This window comes from Myxocyprinus asiaticus, chromosome 2 (assembly GCF_019703515.2).
Source record: "Myxocyprinus asiaticus isolate MX2 ecotype Aquarium Trade chromosome 2, UBuf_Myxa_2, whole genome shotgun sequence".
NCBI lineage: Eukaryota > Metazoa > Chordata > Actinopteri > Cypriniformes > Catostomidae > Myxocyprinus > Myxocyprinus asiaticus.
The window spans coordinates 19,429,333-19,448,711 of record NC_059345.1 but is presented as its reverse complement, the minus strand read 5'-3'; the positions used below and the strand labels follow the sequence as shown (position 1 = coordinate 19,448,711).

Below are 19,379 nucleotides of genomic sequence, written 5' to 3'. Positions count from 1 at the left end.
TTCAAAACTGATATATTTTCACCACAACTTCCCTCTCGTCTGCCTCTGATGCGCTTTTTTTTTTTTTTTTACATCTATTTACTGAAAGCCCCCATTGGAGGTGCACGTCCAGTGAGGTTATACAAAGATTGAGGAAAGCCCGAGTTATAGATGAAAATGAAGATGATGGCCGGCTTCCCCTTTTCTCTTCTTTCTCTTTGGATCAGTTTTGGCAGTGCTGGTAAGTCTTTACATCAGTTCAGTGTTGTTATTGACCATCTCAAATGAGCGACAGCAATCGTCAGGAATTACTTTGCCCTATTTTTGCACCTCACATTGATGCAGAAGTTAAAGGTCAATTTATTTATATTTCCAGACACAACATTATGCAGCAACTTGGAATCAGAAAAGCCAATTTTTATATACGTTGAATTATATTTTTTCACATATAATTATTATAATGATAGTTATGTAAATAACTATTTACATAATACATAATATATTAAACAATTTACACTTCTAATTAAAGTGGGATTGCAAAATTTCTAACATTTTTAATGATGTGTACAAACTAAACCACATCGTTTTAGCTTGGCAGGGTAAAAAAAAATTTTGTTTCTTTTTTTTTTTTTTTTTCTCTCCATAGTTTTCAGAAGTCATTTTGTCCACTGTATAATTGTGCACTGTGATCAAATGTTGGTTTTGGAAATAGAATGCAATGTCTTTAAAAACGGTTTGTATTTTGCTAGAGGACATAAAGTTTACTTTTTGCTGATTAAAATGTGCTGCTGTTTGTGCACATTAATGTCATTGTCCTAATCAATCTTTCATAAAAGCTGTGTCAAGTCAAAATATTCAGGCAAATCACAGTGTCTTTTAATAATTTCAAAAATTCACCTTTCAGAAATATTCCTTTTTCTGTAGGACCAAAGCATATCATACTATATCTGATCACTTAAACCCTGTTTCCATTTTTAAGGAAATAGAACTTTGCTACCAGGAAGTAGGCTTTCTCATTCTGTAAACAAGAGGTGGCTTGAACCACACAATGAATAAACATTATTATGGCAGCAGCTTGGCCAAAACTCAGAATATTCAGCAGCATGTATTGTGCTAAAAGCAGATGAAAATACATTTGAAAGCTCACTGATGCCATAGTTCTTAAGAAGAAATCATGTAGGCTATAGAACTATTTTTCTGTGAGACAGAGCTCTCTGTTTTGGTCTTTTGGATTTAAAAAAATAATCTTGATCAACCAGATTTTTCTTGGTCAACATCAGGAAACGGTGCCAATTTTGCTAATGCTATGCTAAAAATGACTTTTTATTTCCTTTTTGTTTTTTATTTAATTTGAAAAGGTTAAAACTAAACTCTCTAGAAATCATATTTTCCCACCTTAGGCACAAAGAACTATGGCCATAACCATCATTGACATCAGCTCACCACTCTAGAGGGATGCATTCCTGACTCCTCCCAAAATTCAGATTAGAGGTCAATAAACAAGTTTTCAATCCTAAATGTGTGGTTACAGCTTTGCAAAAAAAAAAAAAATATATATATATATATATATATATATATATATTATTATTGTTACTAAACGTAAGCCTAGACCAAATGACTTCAACCCTGTCACAGTAAGCTTAGATATACTTATAATTTAATTTAATTTTAGATAACTGAGTAAACTCTTGTAATATCATTCACTTTCTGTGCACTTTATTATACAGTAAATGACACATTATAGTTAAAATAAATATTGGCAAACCATGATGTTTCTCCTTCAAAACATGTTTCGTACCAACTCTGTAACATTTAAAAAAAATTTGTGGTGGAATATTACAGGGTTGAGGATCTGTGTATCACACCCTTATACACCGATCAGCCACAACATTAAAAACGCCTGCCTAATATTGTGTAGGTCACCCTTGTGCCGCCAAAACAGCGCCAACCCCCATCTCAGAAAAGCATTCTGAGATTCTATTCTCACCACAACTGTACAGGTTGGTTATCTGAGTTACTGTAGACTTTGTCAATTCGAACCAGTCTGGCCATTCTCTGTTGACCTCTCTCATCAACAAGGCGTTTCAATCTGCAGAACTGCCACTGTTTTTTGTTTCTGGCACCATTCAGAGTAAATTCTAGAGACTGTTGTGTGTGAAAATCCCAGGAGATCAGCAGTTACAGAAATACTCAAACCAGCCCATCTGGCACAAATAATCATCCTTGCGATTATCTAATCAGCCATTCGTGTGGCTGCAGTGCAAAAAATCACGCAGATATGGGTCAGGAGCTTTAGTTAATGTTCACATCAACCATCAGAATGGGGAAAACAAAATGTATCTCAGCGATTTGGACTGTGGCGTGATTGTTGGTGCAAGACGCACTGGTATGAGTTTAACCCTTTTCTGAAGTGGTTATTTAAAATAAATATTATCTTCATTTGTTACTCAAAAAAGCATCTTGCCGCATATAATTGTGACCTTTACTGCCTACCGTCTGTAAGCTGTTAGTGTCTTAACGACCGTTCCACAGGTGCATGTTCATTAATTGTTTATGGTTCATTGAACAAGCATGGAAAACATTGTTTAAACCCTTTACAATAAAGATCTGTAAAGTTATTTGGATCTTTACAAAATTATCTTTAAAATACAGTGTCCTGAAAAAGGTATGTTTTAAATATATATATATATATATATATATATATATATATATATATATATATATATATATATATATATATATACACTATATTGCCAAAAGTATTCGCTCACCCATCCAAATAACTGAATTCAGGTGTTCCAATTACTTCCATGGCCACAGGTGTATAAAATGAAGCACCTAGGCATGCAGACTGCTTCTACAAACATTTGTGAAGAATGGGCCGCTCTCAGGAGCTCAGTGAATTCCAGCGTGGTACTGTGATAGGATGCCACCTGTGCAACAAGTCCAGTCGTGAAATTTCCTCGCTACTAAATATTCCACAGTCAACTGTCAGTGGTATTATAACAAAGTGGAAGCGATTGGGAATGACAGCAACTCAGCCACGAAGTGGTAGGCCACGTAAAATGACAGAGCAGGGTCAGCGGATGCCGAGGCGCATAGTGCACAGAGGTCGCCAACTTTCTGCAGAGTCAATCGCTACAGACCCCCAAAGTTCATGTGGCCTTCAGATTAGCTCAAGAACAGTGCGTAGAGAGCTTCATGGAATGGGTTTCCATGGCCGAGCAGCTGCATCCAAGCCATACATCACCAAGTGCAATGCAAACGTCGGAAGCAGTGGTGTAAAGCACGCCGCCACTGGACTCTAGAGCAGTGGAGACGCGTTCTCTGGAGTGACGAATCACGCTTCTCCATCTGGCAATCTGATGGACGAGTCTGGGTTTGGCGGTTGCCAGGAGAACGGTACTTGTCTGACTGCATTGTGCCAACTGTGAAGTTTGGTGGAGGGGGATTATGGTGTGGGGTTGTTTTTCAGGAGCTGGGCTTGGCCCCTTAGTTCCAGTGAAAGGAACTCTGAATGCTTCAGCATACCAAGAGATTTTGGACAATTCCATGCTCCCAACTTTGTGGGAACAGTTTGGGGATGGCCCCTTCCTGTTCCAACATGACTGCGCACCAGTGCACAAAGCAAGGTCCATAAAGACATGGATGAGCGAGTTTGGTGTAGAAGAACTTGACTGGCCTGCACAGAGTCCTGACCTCAACCCGATAGAGCACCTTTGGGATGAATTAGAGCGAAGACTGCGAGCCAGGCCTTCTCGTCCAACATCAGTGTCTGACCTCACAAATGCACTTCTGGAAGAATGGTCAAAAATTCCCATAAACACACTCCTAAACCTTGTGGAAAGCCTTCCCAGAAGAGTTGAAGCTGTTATAGCTGCAAAGGGTGGGCCGACGTCATATTAAACCCTATGGATTAAGAATGGGATGTCACTTAAGTTCATATGCGTCTAAAGGTAGATGAGCGAATACTTTTGGCAATATAGTGTATATATATATATAAAACTATATTCATATATATAACTGTATATTCATATATATATAACTGTATATTCATATATATATATATATATATATATATATATATATATATATATATATATATATATATATATATATATATACAGGTGCATCTCAATAAATTAGAATGTTGTGGAAAAGTTCATTTATTTCAGTAATTCAACTCAAATTGTGAAACTCGTGTATTAAATAAATTCAATGCACACAGACTGAAGTAGTTTAAGTCTCTGGTTCTTTTAATTGTGATGATTTTGCTCACATTTAACAAAAACCCACCAATTCACTGTCTCAAAAAATTAGAATACATCATAAGACCAATAAAAAAAACATTTTTAATGAATTGTTGGCCTTCTGGAAAGTATGTTCATTTACTGTATATGTACTCAATACTTGGTAGGGGCTCCTTTTGCTTTAATTACTGCCTCAATTCGGTGTGGCATGGAGGTGATCAGTTTGTGGCACTGCTGAGGTGGTATGGAAGCCCAGGTTTCTTTGACAGTGGCCTTCAGCTCATCTGCATTTTTTGGTCTCTTGTTTCTCATTTTCCTCTTGACAATACCCCATAGATTCTCTATGGGGTTCAGGTCTGGTGAGTTTGCTGGCCAGTCAAGCACACCAACACCATGGTCATTTAACCAATTTTTGGTGCTTTTGGCAGTGTGGGCAGGTGCCAAATCCTGCTGGAAAATGAAATCAGCATCTTTAAAAAGCTGGTCAGCAGAAGGAAGCATGAAGTGCTCCAAAATTTCTTGGTAAACGGGTGCAGTGACTTTGGTTTTCAAAAAACACAATGGACCAACACCAGCAGATGACATTGCACCCCAAATCATCACAGACTGTGGAAATTTAACACTGGACTTCAAGCAACTTGGGCTATGAGCTTCTCCACCCTTCCTCCAGACTCTAGGACCTTGGTTTCCAAATGAAATACAAAACTTGCTCTCATCTGAAAAGAGTATATACCTGTATATAACTGTATATTCATATATATATATATATATATATATATATATATATATATATATACACTATATTGCCAAAAGTATTCGCTCATCTGCCTTTAGACGCATATGAACTTAAGTGACATCCCATTCTTAATCCATAGGGTTTAATATGACGTCGGCTCACCCTTTGCAGCTATAACAGCTTCAATTCTTCTGGGAAGGCTTTCCACAAGGTTTAGGAGTGTGTTTATGGGAATTTTTGACCATTCTTCCAGAAGCGCATTTGTGAGGTCAAACACTGATGTCGGACGAGAAGGCCTGGCTCGCAGTCTTCGCTCTAATTCATCCCAAAGGTGCTCTATCGGGTTGAGGTCAGGACTCTGTGCAGGCCAGTCAAGTTCTTCCACACCAAACTCGCTCATCCATGTCTTTATGGACCTTGCTTTGTGCACTGGTGCGCAGTCATGTTGGAACAGGAAGGGGCCATCCCCAAACTGTTCCCACAAAGTTGGGAGCATGGAATTGTCCAAAATCTCTTGGTATGCTGAAGCATTCAGAGTTCCTTTCACTGGAACTAAGGGGCCAAGCCCAGCTCCTGAAAAACAACCCCACACCATAATCCCCCTCCACCAAACTTCACAGTTGGCACAATGCAGTCAGACAAGTACCGTTCTCCTGGCAACCGCCAAACCCAGACTCGTCCATCAGATTGCCAGATGGAGAAGCGTGATTCGTCACTCCAGAGAACGCGTCTCCACTGCTCTAGAGTCCAGTGGCGGCGTGCTTTACACCACTGCTTCCGACGCTTTGCATTGCACTTGGTGATGTATGGCTTGGATGCAGCTGCTCGGCCATGGAAACCCATTCCATGAAGCTCTCTGCGCACTGTTCTTGAGCTAATCTGAAGGCCACATGAACTTTGGAGGTCTGTAGCGACTGACTCTGCAGAAAGTTGGCGACCTCTGCGCACTATGTGCCTCAGCATCCGCTGACCCCGCTCTGTCATTTTACGTGGCCTACCACTTCGTGGCTGTCATTCCCAATCGCTTCCACTTTGTTATAATACCACTGACAGTTGACTGTGGAATTGTTTAGTAGCGAGGAAATTTCAAGACTGGACTTGTTGCACAGGTGGCATCTTATCACAGTACCACGCTGGAATTCACTGAGCTCCTGAGAGCGGCCCATTCTTTCACAAATGTTTGTAGAAGCAGTCTGCATGCCTAGGTGCTTCATTTTATACACCTGTGGCCATGGAAGTGATTGGAACACCTGAATTCAGTTATTTGGATGGGTGAGCGAATACTTTTGGCAATATAGTGTATATATATATATATAACTGTATATTCATATATATATATATATATATATATATATATATATATAACTGTATATTCATATATATATATATATATATATATATATATATATATATATATATATATATATATATATATATATATAAAACTGTATATTCATAGATAAGTAAGATTTAAGTATTATATTAATATATATATATTATTTACTTTTAATATTTGTAGTATTTTAAAGATTCAAGTAATCTTGTGGAGTACTTCTGTTTCACACATGACAATAAAAGACTTAGCACAAGCTGGTCCTGAATAAATTATTTAATAACAATAATGACAATTGTGCACGTGCGCAATTGTATTTTTTACTCTGTGCTTGTGCATTGTGGGATTTAAATGTATCCATGTGGCTTGAGTGTTTTGACTATGTTCACCAAAATTCGTTCAGATCCATATAATGATTCAGTGACCATTTCTGGTGATGCCATAAGCTGGTGACAAATGAGGGTCTTGTGTGAAATTAGTTAGTCACTGAATCAACGATCAAAAGAAATTTTAATCCTTTAAAATGTGTATGTCTACAGACTTACAAAGAGACTTTAGTTGAGTTTTAAGCATTATTAAGCACATTATTAAGCATTTTTAAACATTAATTTGCCGATACTTCAAAATTTTCCGCAATATGTTTTGATTCAGGGCCCTGTGATCGATATTCCGATATTATGTGCCTATTTTACACAATCAATAAAAAAAACATTTGCCCTCAAATGCAACCAAAATATTATTTGAATATTTTGAGCTCTCTGAAAAGTGCAAATTTAGTGTTCCCATTGGGACATCCACAACAAAATAAGGTACTTCAGATGTTGAAAAAATATTACACAAATCAAAATCAAATCACTTTTATTGTCACACAGCCATATACACAAGTGCAATGGTGTGTGAAATTCTTGGGTGCAGTTCCGATCAACATAGCAGTCGTGCCAGTGATGAGACATATACCAATTTACAATAACATCAAATTAACACAACACAATTTAAAGTCTAATATACACATAATTACACACAAGACAATATACAACTAATAACATACACTGTACAGTATACAATACGCACTATATAGATACACATTATTCAATAATATAAAAAGTATATATAGAATGTACAGTAGGTTGTATTGTACTGTATTGACATTCAGGCTGTCGGTTGATAGTAAGTTGTTAACAGAGAATATAATATAATAATAATATAATTTATGACAGTCCGGTGTAAGATATAAGAGTAAGGGTAATAAAGTGCAGTGCTGATGTATTTTGATCGTGAGAGATCAAGAGTTCAAAAGTCTGATTGCTTGGTGGAAGAAGCTGTCATGAAGTCGGCTGGTGCGGGTCCTGATGCTGCGATACCGCTGCCTGATGGTAGCAGTGAGAACAGCCCATGGCTCGGGAGTCTCTGATGATCCTCCGAGCTTTTTTCACGCACCGCCTGGTATATATGTCCTGGAGGGAGGGAAGCTCACCTCCGATGTGTCTGGCAGTTCGCACCACCCTTTGCAGTGCTTTGCGGTTGTGGGTGGTGCTATTGCCGTACCAGGCGGAGATGCAGCCAGTCAGGATGCTCTCTACAGTGCAGGTAATAATGTACAGATAATAATGTAAAAAATAATGTCACACACAAGTGATCATCAATCGTTTGATTACAGCTTATTTTTCAGTTTAATCCAATTCAAAGTACTTACATACCCATGACTTGTTTCCAACTATCCGTGCTATCCGTGATTTTCTTTGCTACAACTTCCACAGTTGTAATGAAAAATTCTGTTACAGTTAACTGGGATAAATGTTAATAAGGGCCTTGATGTGTAGATGTGTAAAGACTTATAACTGATTCTGGAGCTGAGCAGGTTATTTCTATTACCCTTATTAGTGCTGTTCAGAATGTCGGCATTGACAAAATGTTTCACATGATGGTTGAACTTCTCCATGGTACTTTAAAATAACAAATTCTCATGTAAAATTGAAATGGGTCACATGCGCAACGATATTGATGGAAGCCACGAGAGCTCACATTTTAAGGAGCGCCCGATTAAAAGAAGCTACTCTGATAAGCTGAAGTTTTCAGCTAATGACCCTGCATCAGTGTGGAGAGGCCTAAAATAATTTACTAACTTCAAGACACCATCCCCCAACACTGTAGGGAACCAACAACTGGCTGACAACTTGAATGTGTTTTACTGTAGATTTGAAAGGCCCAGTCTCACACCCCACACCCGCTCTGACCTTCAGTTCACACAAATATCAACACCTCCTGCAACCCCCCTCCTGATACTCAACCTACACTTAAGATCTGTGAAGAAAGGTGTTTCACCCACTTGTCTAAAATCCTGTGCTGACCAGCTGGCCCCCATCTTCACACATGATGGTGGTGCGTTTGAAGCTGCGGGGAACTTCACACTGCTCCAGTGATCTTTGGAAGATCTGTGTCAATCATAATGTAAAAAGCATAACTTAATGAACACTCATGCGCTGATATAAACTCCACTTTCAATGTGTCCTTAAAAGAAGGATTGTCCTTTGTTTTTTCCTGCAGTGCATTTCAAGTAATGCTGCCAATCAAGAACAACATGCCGATAAATAACTTTCATTTGTGTGTTCCTCATCTCTAGATTATGAATTTAGATAAACATCAATGCCAATAAAAAACATGGATAAGTATTGTTGAAAGCAACTTTGTAGAATTGAACGGAGCCACGTTGATTATACTGTCTGACTGACGGCCTATTACATAAGGGTTGTTTCGGCTCATGAAACTCACCTGTGATTGGCTGGATGGTTGCACAATCAACCCAGAATAACAAAATGCAAAGAATACTGTATACAAATCCACCATTTGGACCCGGTATGGGTTTAGCTTGGAAAAGCACGGGGGACAAAAATCATCTTTTTAAAGAGTGCGGGGGACGCAGCTGCTACGCCCTTGAATAGAGTATACTGTACAGTGCTGTATTTTAATTGAACTTGGTGTTGGTCACTACTGCCATTAGATACTTGTTGAGTCAGTGAAGTCATTGTGTCTACACTTGTGACTTTCTGAGTAAAGATGCACTATAGTATTTAAATCTTCACTACATTGTTGTGGCAATTGTCTTTCTCAAAATCTTTAATTGCTTTTGATAAATGTTTTTCTTGGTTTTTTTTAATTTATTTTATTTTTTGTCTGATTGTTTGTGTCTGATATTGCACTTTGTGCAAAGACAGATTTAAAAGCATTTTACTATGAACGTCTCATGGTGCCTAATGCTTAGAGTACATCCTGAAAGCCCCTTTTCTGCCAGCTTGTCTATTTGTCTTGAAGTGCAGAAACACCAGTCTTTTAGCTTGTATTAACACTGGCATCACAAATGCTTTGACATAATACAATTAATGATGCATCATTTTTTTTTTTTATATCAAACAACATCTTTTCCAATGTAGAATACTTATTATAAAAGACTTCATTTATTGCACAATGATTGAGTTCCTAATTCCAAATTAAATTAATATGATTTGATAGATGCTGCAAACCTGACAGACCCGCAGATATGCTACATCTTGGATGTCATTCTGTTTGTTTATGGGATTATTCTCACTGTCCTTTACTGCAGAATGAAGGTATTGTATATGTAAACTCTAAAAACACTTTGTTTTACTCATTTTTATTCAATGCTAATTACTCTCATATCATTGTCATGACATCAAGCATTGTTTGCATGTTCTATTGTTTGGGAATCCTTGAAATATTAGATAATTTAGTCAAAGTCCAAGATGGATTTTGATGATTCAATGTTCTGTTGTCTGTTCGATCTGTCAGAAGACTTTTTTATGGAGGTAAAGTTAACTTGTTTTTTTTTTTGTTTTTTTGAACAGCTACGGAGTAAAGCAGCGAATAACTCATACACAGGGGTAAGACTGGCCTTAAATATGTCTGAGTGCCCCAGTGAAAATGGTTCTATTTGGCAATCTTTTCAAATTCAGTACAAATATAAAAATCAAATCAAATCACTTTTATTGTCACACAGCCATATACACAAGTGCAATGGTGTGTGAAATTCTTGGGTGCAGTTCTGAGCAACATAGCAGTCGTGACAGTGATGAGACATATACCAATTTATAATAAACATCAGATTAACACAACACAATTTAAAGTCTAATATACACATAATTACACACAACACAATATACAGATAATAACATACACTGTACAGTATACAATACACACAATATAGATACACATTATTCAATAAAAAAGTATATATAGTATATATAGAATGTACAGTAGGTTGTATTGTACTGTATTGACATTCAGGCTGTCGGTTGATAGTCAGTTGTTAAGAGAGAATATAATATAATAATAATATAATTTATGACAGTCCGGTGTGAGATATAAGAGCAAGAGTAATAAAGTGCAGTGCTGATGTATTTTGATTGTGGGAGATCAAGAGTTCAAAAGTCCCGTTCAGAGTTCAAATATGTTAATACCACATTATATTATCAGCGTAACACTTTGAGTTGAAGGTTTTCTCAATTTCTCAGAATTTCTTAGCATTTGGTATGTGAAACCTGAACTTTTGTACAAAGGAGTTAACATTGGTGTCCATAATGCCATAAAGCAAAAGGGGAACATTGTATTTAGAATGTTACAGTGGGATGGATAGATAGACAGACAGACAGACAGACAGATTGATAGATTTAGCTGAATGTCCCTATCCTCCCCCTTCACACTTGTACATCTTGCTTGTACAGTGTGTGAAGTCCTGTCTAAAAATAAGTGTATTTCTTTGTTTTTAAACATGCAACCTTGTCTTTCACACTATATGAACTCTTTCTGTACAGGTTTAAGTATGCATCCTTTGCCGAATGTTTCTTAACAGAAGTTGAAATAATGTACTGTATGTTACATTAGCAATGCAACTGAACAAAAGGAAAGTTATTTGAACTTTATTTGACCACAATTGACAATGTCACTGTTCCTTTAAAAGCATTTAAAACAGGCACCTTTGAAGCGCTGTGTGTCCATGCATCTTTTTTGCAGCCTTTCTAATTTATGTATTTATTAAATAATGTTTTACAGAAGAAAGATGCCGGTGAAGGTGTTTATGAGGTATTCTTGTTGTTTAATTCTTAAGAATTAATATAAATAAAAATATGCAGTTCTTTGATGATAAGATGTTGCAAGTCTCAAAGATTGCTTTTATTTACTCAGCCTTGTGGTTGGTCTGGTGAGCTTCTAATGGGAAGCTTCTTACTTTTTGCCACATCTGTTTGTCCCTTTCTCTCCTCCACACCTCAGGGTCTCAAGCCTCATGATCAGGACACTTATGAGATCATCAACATGCAAAAAGGAAGAAAATAAGTCGAAGAAAGATCCAAACAAGAGGAAGAAATACGTTTCTCATTTTGGAGATTGTACCATTATCCGCTATCATTCTGTCTTAAACATGTAGCTATTATAAATAAGCAACTTATTACAAAGTGTTTTTTGTTGTTTACTGTAATAACCTTTGGTAATCACATGTGTTTGGCTTGGTTTCTTTGCGTACAGAGATAATCAAATTATCAAACAGAATGTACAGTAGAAGCTGATTAACAAATCGTTAAATGTTGTTTCTGTGTGATTTTTCTATTAGTTTGTTTAAATTACAGTTGTGTTAAAAAAAATAGCAGTACAACATCAGTAACCTGATGAACCACTGTTATTAGTAGTAGTGATATTCCTGCATTGCAAATAATTTACTTGTAGGTATAGTAGTGTAATAGAAAACCAACAGACCCAACTGTCATGACATGCACGCTGCTGAGTAATTGGCTCATTCATTGAAAGGGGCGTGTTCAAAATAATAGCAGTGTGGAGTTTAATTAGAGAATTCATTCATTTTGTGAAAAAACAGGTGTCATTAATTGTCCTTTTATTTAGGAAGAAGGGAAACAAATGTTTCACACATTGTTATAAAATATATTTCCTTCTGAATTGCTAAGTAAAATGAGCCTTTCCAAACATTGTTCGGAGGAACAACGTAATTTGATTCAAAAGTTGATTGGAGAGGGGAAAACGTATAAAGAAGTGCAGCAAATTATAGGATGCTCAGCTAAAATTATCTCAAATGCTTTAAAATGGCAACAAAAATCCGAAACACGTGGAAGAAAACGAGCAACTACTATTAAAACGGATCAAAGAATAGTCAGAATGGCAAAGATTCAGCCAATCATCACCTCCAGAAAGATCAAAGATGATCTATAATTACCTGTAAGTACTGTTACAGTCAGAAGACATTTGATCAAAGCTAAGCTATCAGCAAGAAGCTCCTGTAAAGCACCATTGTTGAAAAAATGGCATGGGCAGAATCGGTTAAAATTTGCCAAGGAACACATCGATTGGCCCAAAGAGAAATGGCGTAACATTCTGTGGACTGATGAGAGTAAAATTTTTCTTTTTGGGTATAGTGGTCATTGACAGTACGTCAGGCGACCCCCGGGTACTGAATTCAAGCCAGAGTACACTGTGAAGACAGTGAAGCATGGTAGCGCAAAAATCAAGGTATGGGATTGTTTTTCATACTACAGTGTTTGGCCTATTTATCGTATACCAGGGATCATGGATCAGTTTAAATACATCAAAATACTTGAAGAGATTATGTTGCCCTTTGCCAAAGAGGAAATGCCCCTGAAATGGCTGTTTCAACAAGACAACGACCCCAAACACACGAGTAAGCGAGCAACATCTTGGTTCCAGACAAAAAGGACTGAGGTAATGGAGTGGCCAGCTCAATCCCCTGACCAAAACCCCATTGAAAACTTGTGGGGTGACATTAAAAATGCAGTTTCTGAAGCAAAACCCAAAAATTCACAGGAACTGTGGAATGTAGTTCATTCATCCTGGGCTGAAATACCTGTTTCTAGGTGCCAGAAGTTGGTTGACTCGATGTAACACAGATGCGCAGCAGTTATCAAAAACAATGGTTATGCAACTAAATATTGAGTATGAAGAGAACAATGTTGACACTGCTATTTTTTTTTAACAGATTAATATTCCTTTTCTTTGCTTCCTGTAAAAGAATAACGCAGACTTGATAAAATTTGTTAAAGCTTTGATTTGGAATTGAATGTGTAATGTTTCCACTACATTTGAAATATGGAAATAAAAGCTATTAAACAATATTTGCACTTTATTCACTTTTATTAACGCACTGCTATTTATTTGAACACAACTGTATGTTAAAAAAATATTTTGTAATGAATGTATTTTTCTGTTGGCCTTCTGCTAAATAAAATTTCTGATATTGTAGATGGTAACAACTGTAAACCCTAATGCTCAAAATAATTGTTTTGAGTAGGGAAAAATTAAATCATACAAATTAGTTCAAATAAATGAACCTTGATGAGTATTTAGAACTTTCGCTTTCTTTTGAGTTCACGAAACTTACACCTTTTAAGTAACCTGAATAGTTTAATGTTTTGAGTTTAATGTACTTTAAATTTACAGGAACTTAAAATGAACTGAAACTGGGAAAGGTATTTTTATTTCCCAGCATGCTTTACATGGCACTTGACAGGGAGAGTAAATGTTAAAATTAAGTGTTATATAGTGTGTCTTTGTGCAAGATGAATGTAAAGGGAGATACTTGTTAGTGTTTAATGCTATGTTGTGTTGTTTAGAAGAATTTCTGTCATGTTAAATTTGTGGGGGTTACCATTATGGTGAATAGTGGAGCTTGAGATTAGCATGAGGACAGGTACATTATTAGAATATTCTGCAGTATATTGATATATTTGTTGAGCAATTACTTTGCTAATCAAAGCATGGTTTATCCAATTAGAATGCATTCAGCATGCTAACATTCACTGTACTAGCTAGTATTACCTAACTAGGTTCCCTTTACCTAACAAATTTAAGTTGAGTCTATATTGTGATTTTATGATCAGCCAAAGAGTTAAATGTAAAGTTAAGTACCAAATGCATGAGTTAGATTACTCAATATTTCAAGTTAAGAAAACATCAACATGCATGATTAGTACAAAATCAAAATCGGACAGTTCTGTTTACTTAAACTTGTAATTTATTAAAGTAAAAATTTGTATGTAACTGATTACCAATTTTTTTTTTTTAGTTCTGCTAACTTATTCGCGTTTACAGTATGCCAGAGTTTGTGTCACTATTTCTGAGGCTAACTTCCTGTTCTGGCTTCTTTAGAAACATGCCACCAAGCCCACAGGGTCCGAATCATTTCCTGGTTTATAGAGTACACGAGTGGTCAGACAAATATACAAGTGACTTTGACCACTGGAGTGAGAGATGGAAACAGAGGTTTGTTAGATTGTGTACATGTATTGTTTTCCATTGGTTTAAGAATAAGCTCACATGTTTTGCTCTCACTTTCTTGCAAAATGAGACACTTGTCATAAATAAATGAGACATTTAGCACAACATTTGTATCTGAAACAATAATTTCACAGCAATGACATTTATTGAAAATATAAGACTATTGTCATACAGTAAACCCAAAGATTGTGATTGCATAGGTTGTCTAGTTATGCTTTCAGTTGTTTTTTTTTTTGTTGTTTTTTTCATTGCACATTTATATTTTAAATTTTTTTCCCCTTAATATTTTCTTAATTTTATTCTCCCCACCATAAGAAGTATGATAACTCTCTCATTATTCAAACATGATTGCACAAACAAATTAATGTGATTTAATTGGGCCTGGCTTCTCATTTATTTTAGACAGAAATTGCACAAATGTACGCATGATCCATGTACATTTACATATTCATTTATATAGCAGACATGTTTATCCAACACAACTTACAAATGAGAATAACACAAACAGAAGTGATAAACCCAAGAGAAAACACAATATAAAAAGTGCTACCACAACAAATATAAAACTATAGTAGCAGAAAATAATTTTACTGTCAAGTATCCATTATATAAGCCTAGAATAATAGAAACCAATTGAAAAAGACCCCATATTTTTGTCTGACATTACGAGAGCTTTGATAGAGTGTACTGAGAACATAAAGATTGTGTTGCAAAATTTGGTAGGGATTTTAAGAGGAAACTACAGTATATGAAATCGTAGGTTTGTCAAAACACAATCAGTGTGTTCTTCCTCATTTCATGTTCCTCATGAGATTATACTGAGCATTCTAGAGTTGAATACAATGATTACAAGCCATCTTGAAACATCTGAATAGAACTATTTGAAATTAGTTCAGAATATCGGCATGTAATGTAAGCACACAATCTATAGTTAAGTTGAAAAGTTTGAAAACTGTTTAGACAAATAAAGACAAGGCCTTTATTTAGTAAAGACCAAAATAAATGTGTGATTCATGGACACAAGTTTGATCAATATATACCTACAAAACATACCTGGAATAAAATATAAGTAAAATCAATGCTTTTCAATTTAAAAGCAATAGTTGGTTGATTATGATGATGATGTGAAATTTATGTATTTATTTTTTTAAATCACATTATTTTCCACAAGACTTTGGCTACAAATCAGTTACATGTTTTGTCTACTGTGTAGATTGTAGTTGACATCTATACCTACATCTAATAGAAACAATATGCTACAACAAAATAATTGTCATTTGACTTCTTTTTAACATTTGGTTCTTTAGTGACTTTAGTGACCATCATCATTATACATCACAATTTTACCCAAGTATTGCTGTCTTTAAACAAATGGTTAGGTACTGTATTCCTTGACACAGAGAAAGTTGAGTTTCTCCTCACAATCTGCAGGTTTCCAAACCATTGCTTTTCTATCAAAAATCCACAGCGCTGATTCATATCAGGACACTGGAGATCTCCCTCCTCAGACCAGGTCATATAGTCAAAATCATCTCCATTAACCCAGAACCAATGGCCAGCTAAAAAGAGCAGTCCTGACCACACTTCATTTGTCTGGGATGCTTTGCTATAAATCACTGCATCTATCATAATCTTTTTCAAGTTGAAACTGGCCAGGTCAATGTAATGGTGTCTGCAGTAGTCCAGAGCCTCTTCCCATGTCTTATTCTGCCTCACCAGGATCAGTTCATAGATCTCCATACAATACAATGGCATTGGCCACTCGCAAGAAGCATCAAGCACTCTAAAAGCTACTAATCTGATCCTATTAATCAATTCCGCAAAAACATATTGTGGCAGCGGGGGCGTGGTCAAGCATCTCTCTGGAGAGAGAGAAAGCGGTAAGGGCGCTTACACCTGAGCTAAATTATGTCTAACACCTGTCTCTAATTTCAGTGAGCACGGGGAGAGCGGCATAAATAGAGCCACACAGCAGGTAGACAAGAGAGAGAGCCTGGGCACCAGAGAGTGAAGTGAAGACTTAATTAATGGTAAATGTTGAGAGTTTATTTTGTGAAGTGGCTTACTGAACAACATAAAAAGTGAGTCTAGAGGTTGGCGGAGCAAAAGGCCAAGACGAAAGTGACCACTAAATGACAGGAAGAACTGGAGCTGTGCCAGAAGCAGGAAGAAGCAGCCAGGCTAAACAAACTTCAGCAAGTTGAGGAAGAGGAGCGGCGACACCAGGAGATGCTCTCCAAATGCAAGGCTGAAGAGGAGCAAGAAAAAGCGTGCAAACAGTCCATGGTCGCATGCGCTCTGGAACTGAAGAAAGAACAAGCGCAGGAGAGAGAGAGAGAGAAGGAGAGTGGGCGTGAGTGGGAAAGAGAACGTGAGAGGGAGCACGAAAGACAGGCTGCAGCTGAGAGAGAAAGGCTAGAGAGAGAGAAGGCTATCGCTTTTCAAAAGGAACTGGAGAGAGCAGCCAAAGAGAAAAAAAGGAGAGAGATGGAAGAGAAGAGGAGGATGGAGGAGCAGAGGAGGGCTGAGAAGGAGAGGGAGGCCCAACAGAAACGTGCTGCTGCAGCAGCCTCCGCCCCGGTACCCCCTAGTGTCACAGCACAGATCTCTGTCACAAAAACACAAGCAGCCAATATGCTCAACACAACCATAACAAAGGGATCTGCTCTGAATGTTACTGTAGATATTGAGAACTCTGTTATGAAAACTCCAGTTGGTAAAGGAGCTGCTCACAACAAGACTGTAGATCACGGAGCCGCACTCAACATTACAGTCAACATAAAGCATTCTCCACAGTCCTACCAGATCACTCCTAAAGGCCAGAAGGTGTACGTTTCGATGAATCCTGAAGATTACGGCATGGACCAGAACAGCGACGACTCCATGGATGATGAATCTGCTCACAGAAAACCCCTTCCATCCTGGGCTGAAGGTATGCAGTTGCAGCAGGCTATCATGAAGTAGTATTATCACCCGCTGGATCTAAATTCACTTAAAGCGTACTCCAATAAAGCCCTTTAAAAAATCTATATGTATTTAGTGCTCTGTTTCTCTTTGATTTACCTATCCATGTATTTAAAAAGCATCACATATATTACATTCGGAAATGTACACAGGAGCTGCTACAACAGGGTGTAGATGTAGAAAATATAGGGTGGCATTTGCCAACAAAATTCACGTCATGGAAAAGTGTTCTGGACTGTCAAAAGGTAAAAGAAAAAGGTATTTGTGCACTATTTCTCATTTCAACCTAATGTGGTTGCAATGCACCTGCTGCAATTCTTTGCTTTGCAGCTACTTTGAGAATTTCTCTTGAGGTTAGAAATGAAGCTGTATTGAAATAGCTTTACATTATTTTCACTTTTCAGCACTAACTTTTGGAAAAATAAAACTTGTTGTAATTTAAGTATTTCTATATATGCCTGACTTTCAGAAATATGCTCTGGTCAAGCTTAGACAAATTCTTTCTTTACACAATGGTTTAAAAAAAAAAAAAAAAAAAGAGCCAGAGGGGAACTGGCTCCCACAGTGAGCCTGGTTTCTCCCAAGGTTATTTTTCTCCATTAACCAACATCTAATGGAGCTTTGTGTTCCTTGCCACAGTTACCTTCAGCATGCTCACTGGGGTTAAAAATACAATTATTATTTAATTACTTATTTTTAAACACAATTCAAAATCGTATTTTATCAAACTACACAATGATGACTCTAAGACATTATAGATATTACAGTTTCATTTTCTGTTAATGCATGATCTTCTGTTAAGCTGCTTTGAAACGATGTTTGTTGTGAAAGGCGCTATACAAATAAAAATGTCAGTTGTTATGACAGCCAACAATGGCACAAGTTGAGCCTGAAATTCATTTTTACACCAAGTAACACTTAAATGGTTGTTCTTCTCTGGATGGCTCGTTTTTAGCAGTTTTTACTTGGCATCTTGAGACAAGAAATACAAAACAGGCATTTAGAATCATAATGGCGCTGCCCAGTGGTTGCTCAGGAAAACTGTGGAATCCTCATATGAGTGTGGTATCCATAGTAACAGTTTGTGGACGCCAAATACTTGTTAAAACAGTTCATATAAGTTGCACAAACATCACATACATACACAAAATACATTTATTTTTACATATTCTTTTTTTTTTTATTGTTTATTCATGTAAAATCTAGAAAACTTGTGTACAGACATTTTAAATAATTAGGCACATATTGGTCAGCTCCACAGGAAGTCTTGGGATCCTTGTAACAAGCAAAGAGAGTAAGTTAGAGAAGTATGAGAGAGATGCATCATGTCTGTGCTCTGTGTTGTTGTTTTTCTTCCTGCAAAATTAAATAAATACAGACCTAATCTTCACCACATCGCGTTTGTCTATGGCCTTGTACTTTATGTGTGTAACATGAGGTTATTCTAAACATTCTAGAATGGAATTTACATGTACATTTTACATGTACTTTTATCCAAAACAGCTGAGGAGAATCACAAGCAATTTACCTCAAATATAATCCCCCAAAAAAGCCGGGAAGCTGCACAAATGCACAACATAAAACCCAACACACAACCCACCAAACAAGCAGATCTACCGCCAAGACTTGTGCACTGCTGCTGCTCCGAAGAGCCATGTGTACCGAGTGTATGCTAGCTTGGCATAACCAAATGGCTTAAACAGCTAGTGAACTTAATCGTAATCTGTACCTGGTTCTGAAAGCCCAGGGTGTACCAGTACCTGATTTCACTACAGCTTACCTTGACAAATACATGCTTCTACAGTAT

The 19,379-nt window shown here is 36.9% G+C and overlaps 1 protein-coding gene and 1 pseudogene across 1 annotated transcript; both read left to right on the top strand.

Moving 5' to 3' along the window:
• The first annotated feature begins 36 nt into the window (after positions 1–36).
• LOC127413234 (high affinity immunoglobulin epsilon receptor subunit gamma-like) lies at positions 37–13,446 on the top strand. Its single transcript, XM_051650197.1, has 5 exons — positions 37–220; positions 9,806–9,903; positions 10,159–10,194; positions 11,363–11,392; positions 11,582–13,446. The coding sequence occupies exons 1-5, from the start codon at positions 151–153 to the stop codon at positions 11,642–11,644; spliced, it is 297 nt and encodes a 98-aa protein (XP_051506157.1). The 5' UTR covers positions 37–150; the 3' UTR covers positions 11,645–13,446.
• Positions 12,884–17,629, top strand: LOC127415561 (inner centromere protein-like; annotated as a pseudogene).
• Positions 17,630–19,379: the final 1,750 nt, after the last annotated feature.

Coding starts and splice junctions, on each gene's coding strand:
- LOC127413234 (XM_051650197.1), top strand. CDS start 151: ATGAAAATGAAGATGATGGCCGGCTTCCCCTTTTCTCTTCTTTCTCTT. Junction 9,904..10,158: donor TCCTTTACTGCAGAATGAAG/GTATTGTATATG, acceptor TTTTTTGAACAG/CTACGGAGTAAAGCAGCGAA. Junction 11,393..11,581: donor CCGGTGAAGGTGTTTATGAG/GTATTCTTGTTG, acceptor TCCACACCTCAG/GGTCTCAAGCCTCATGATCA.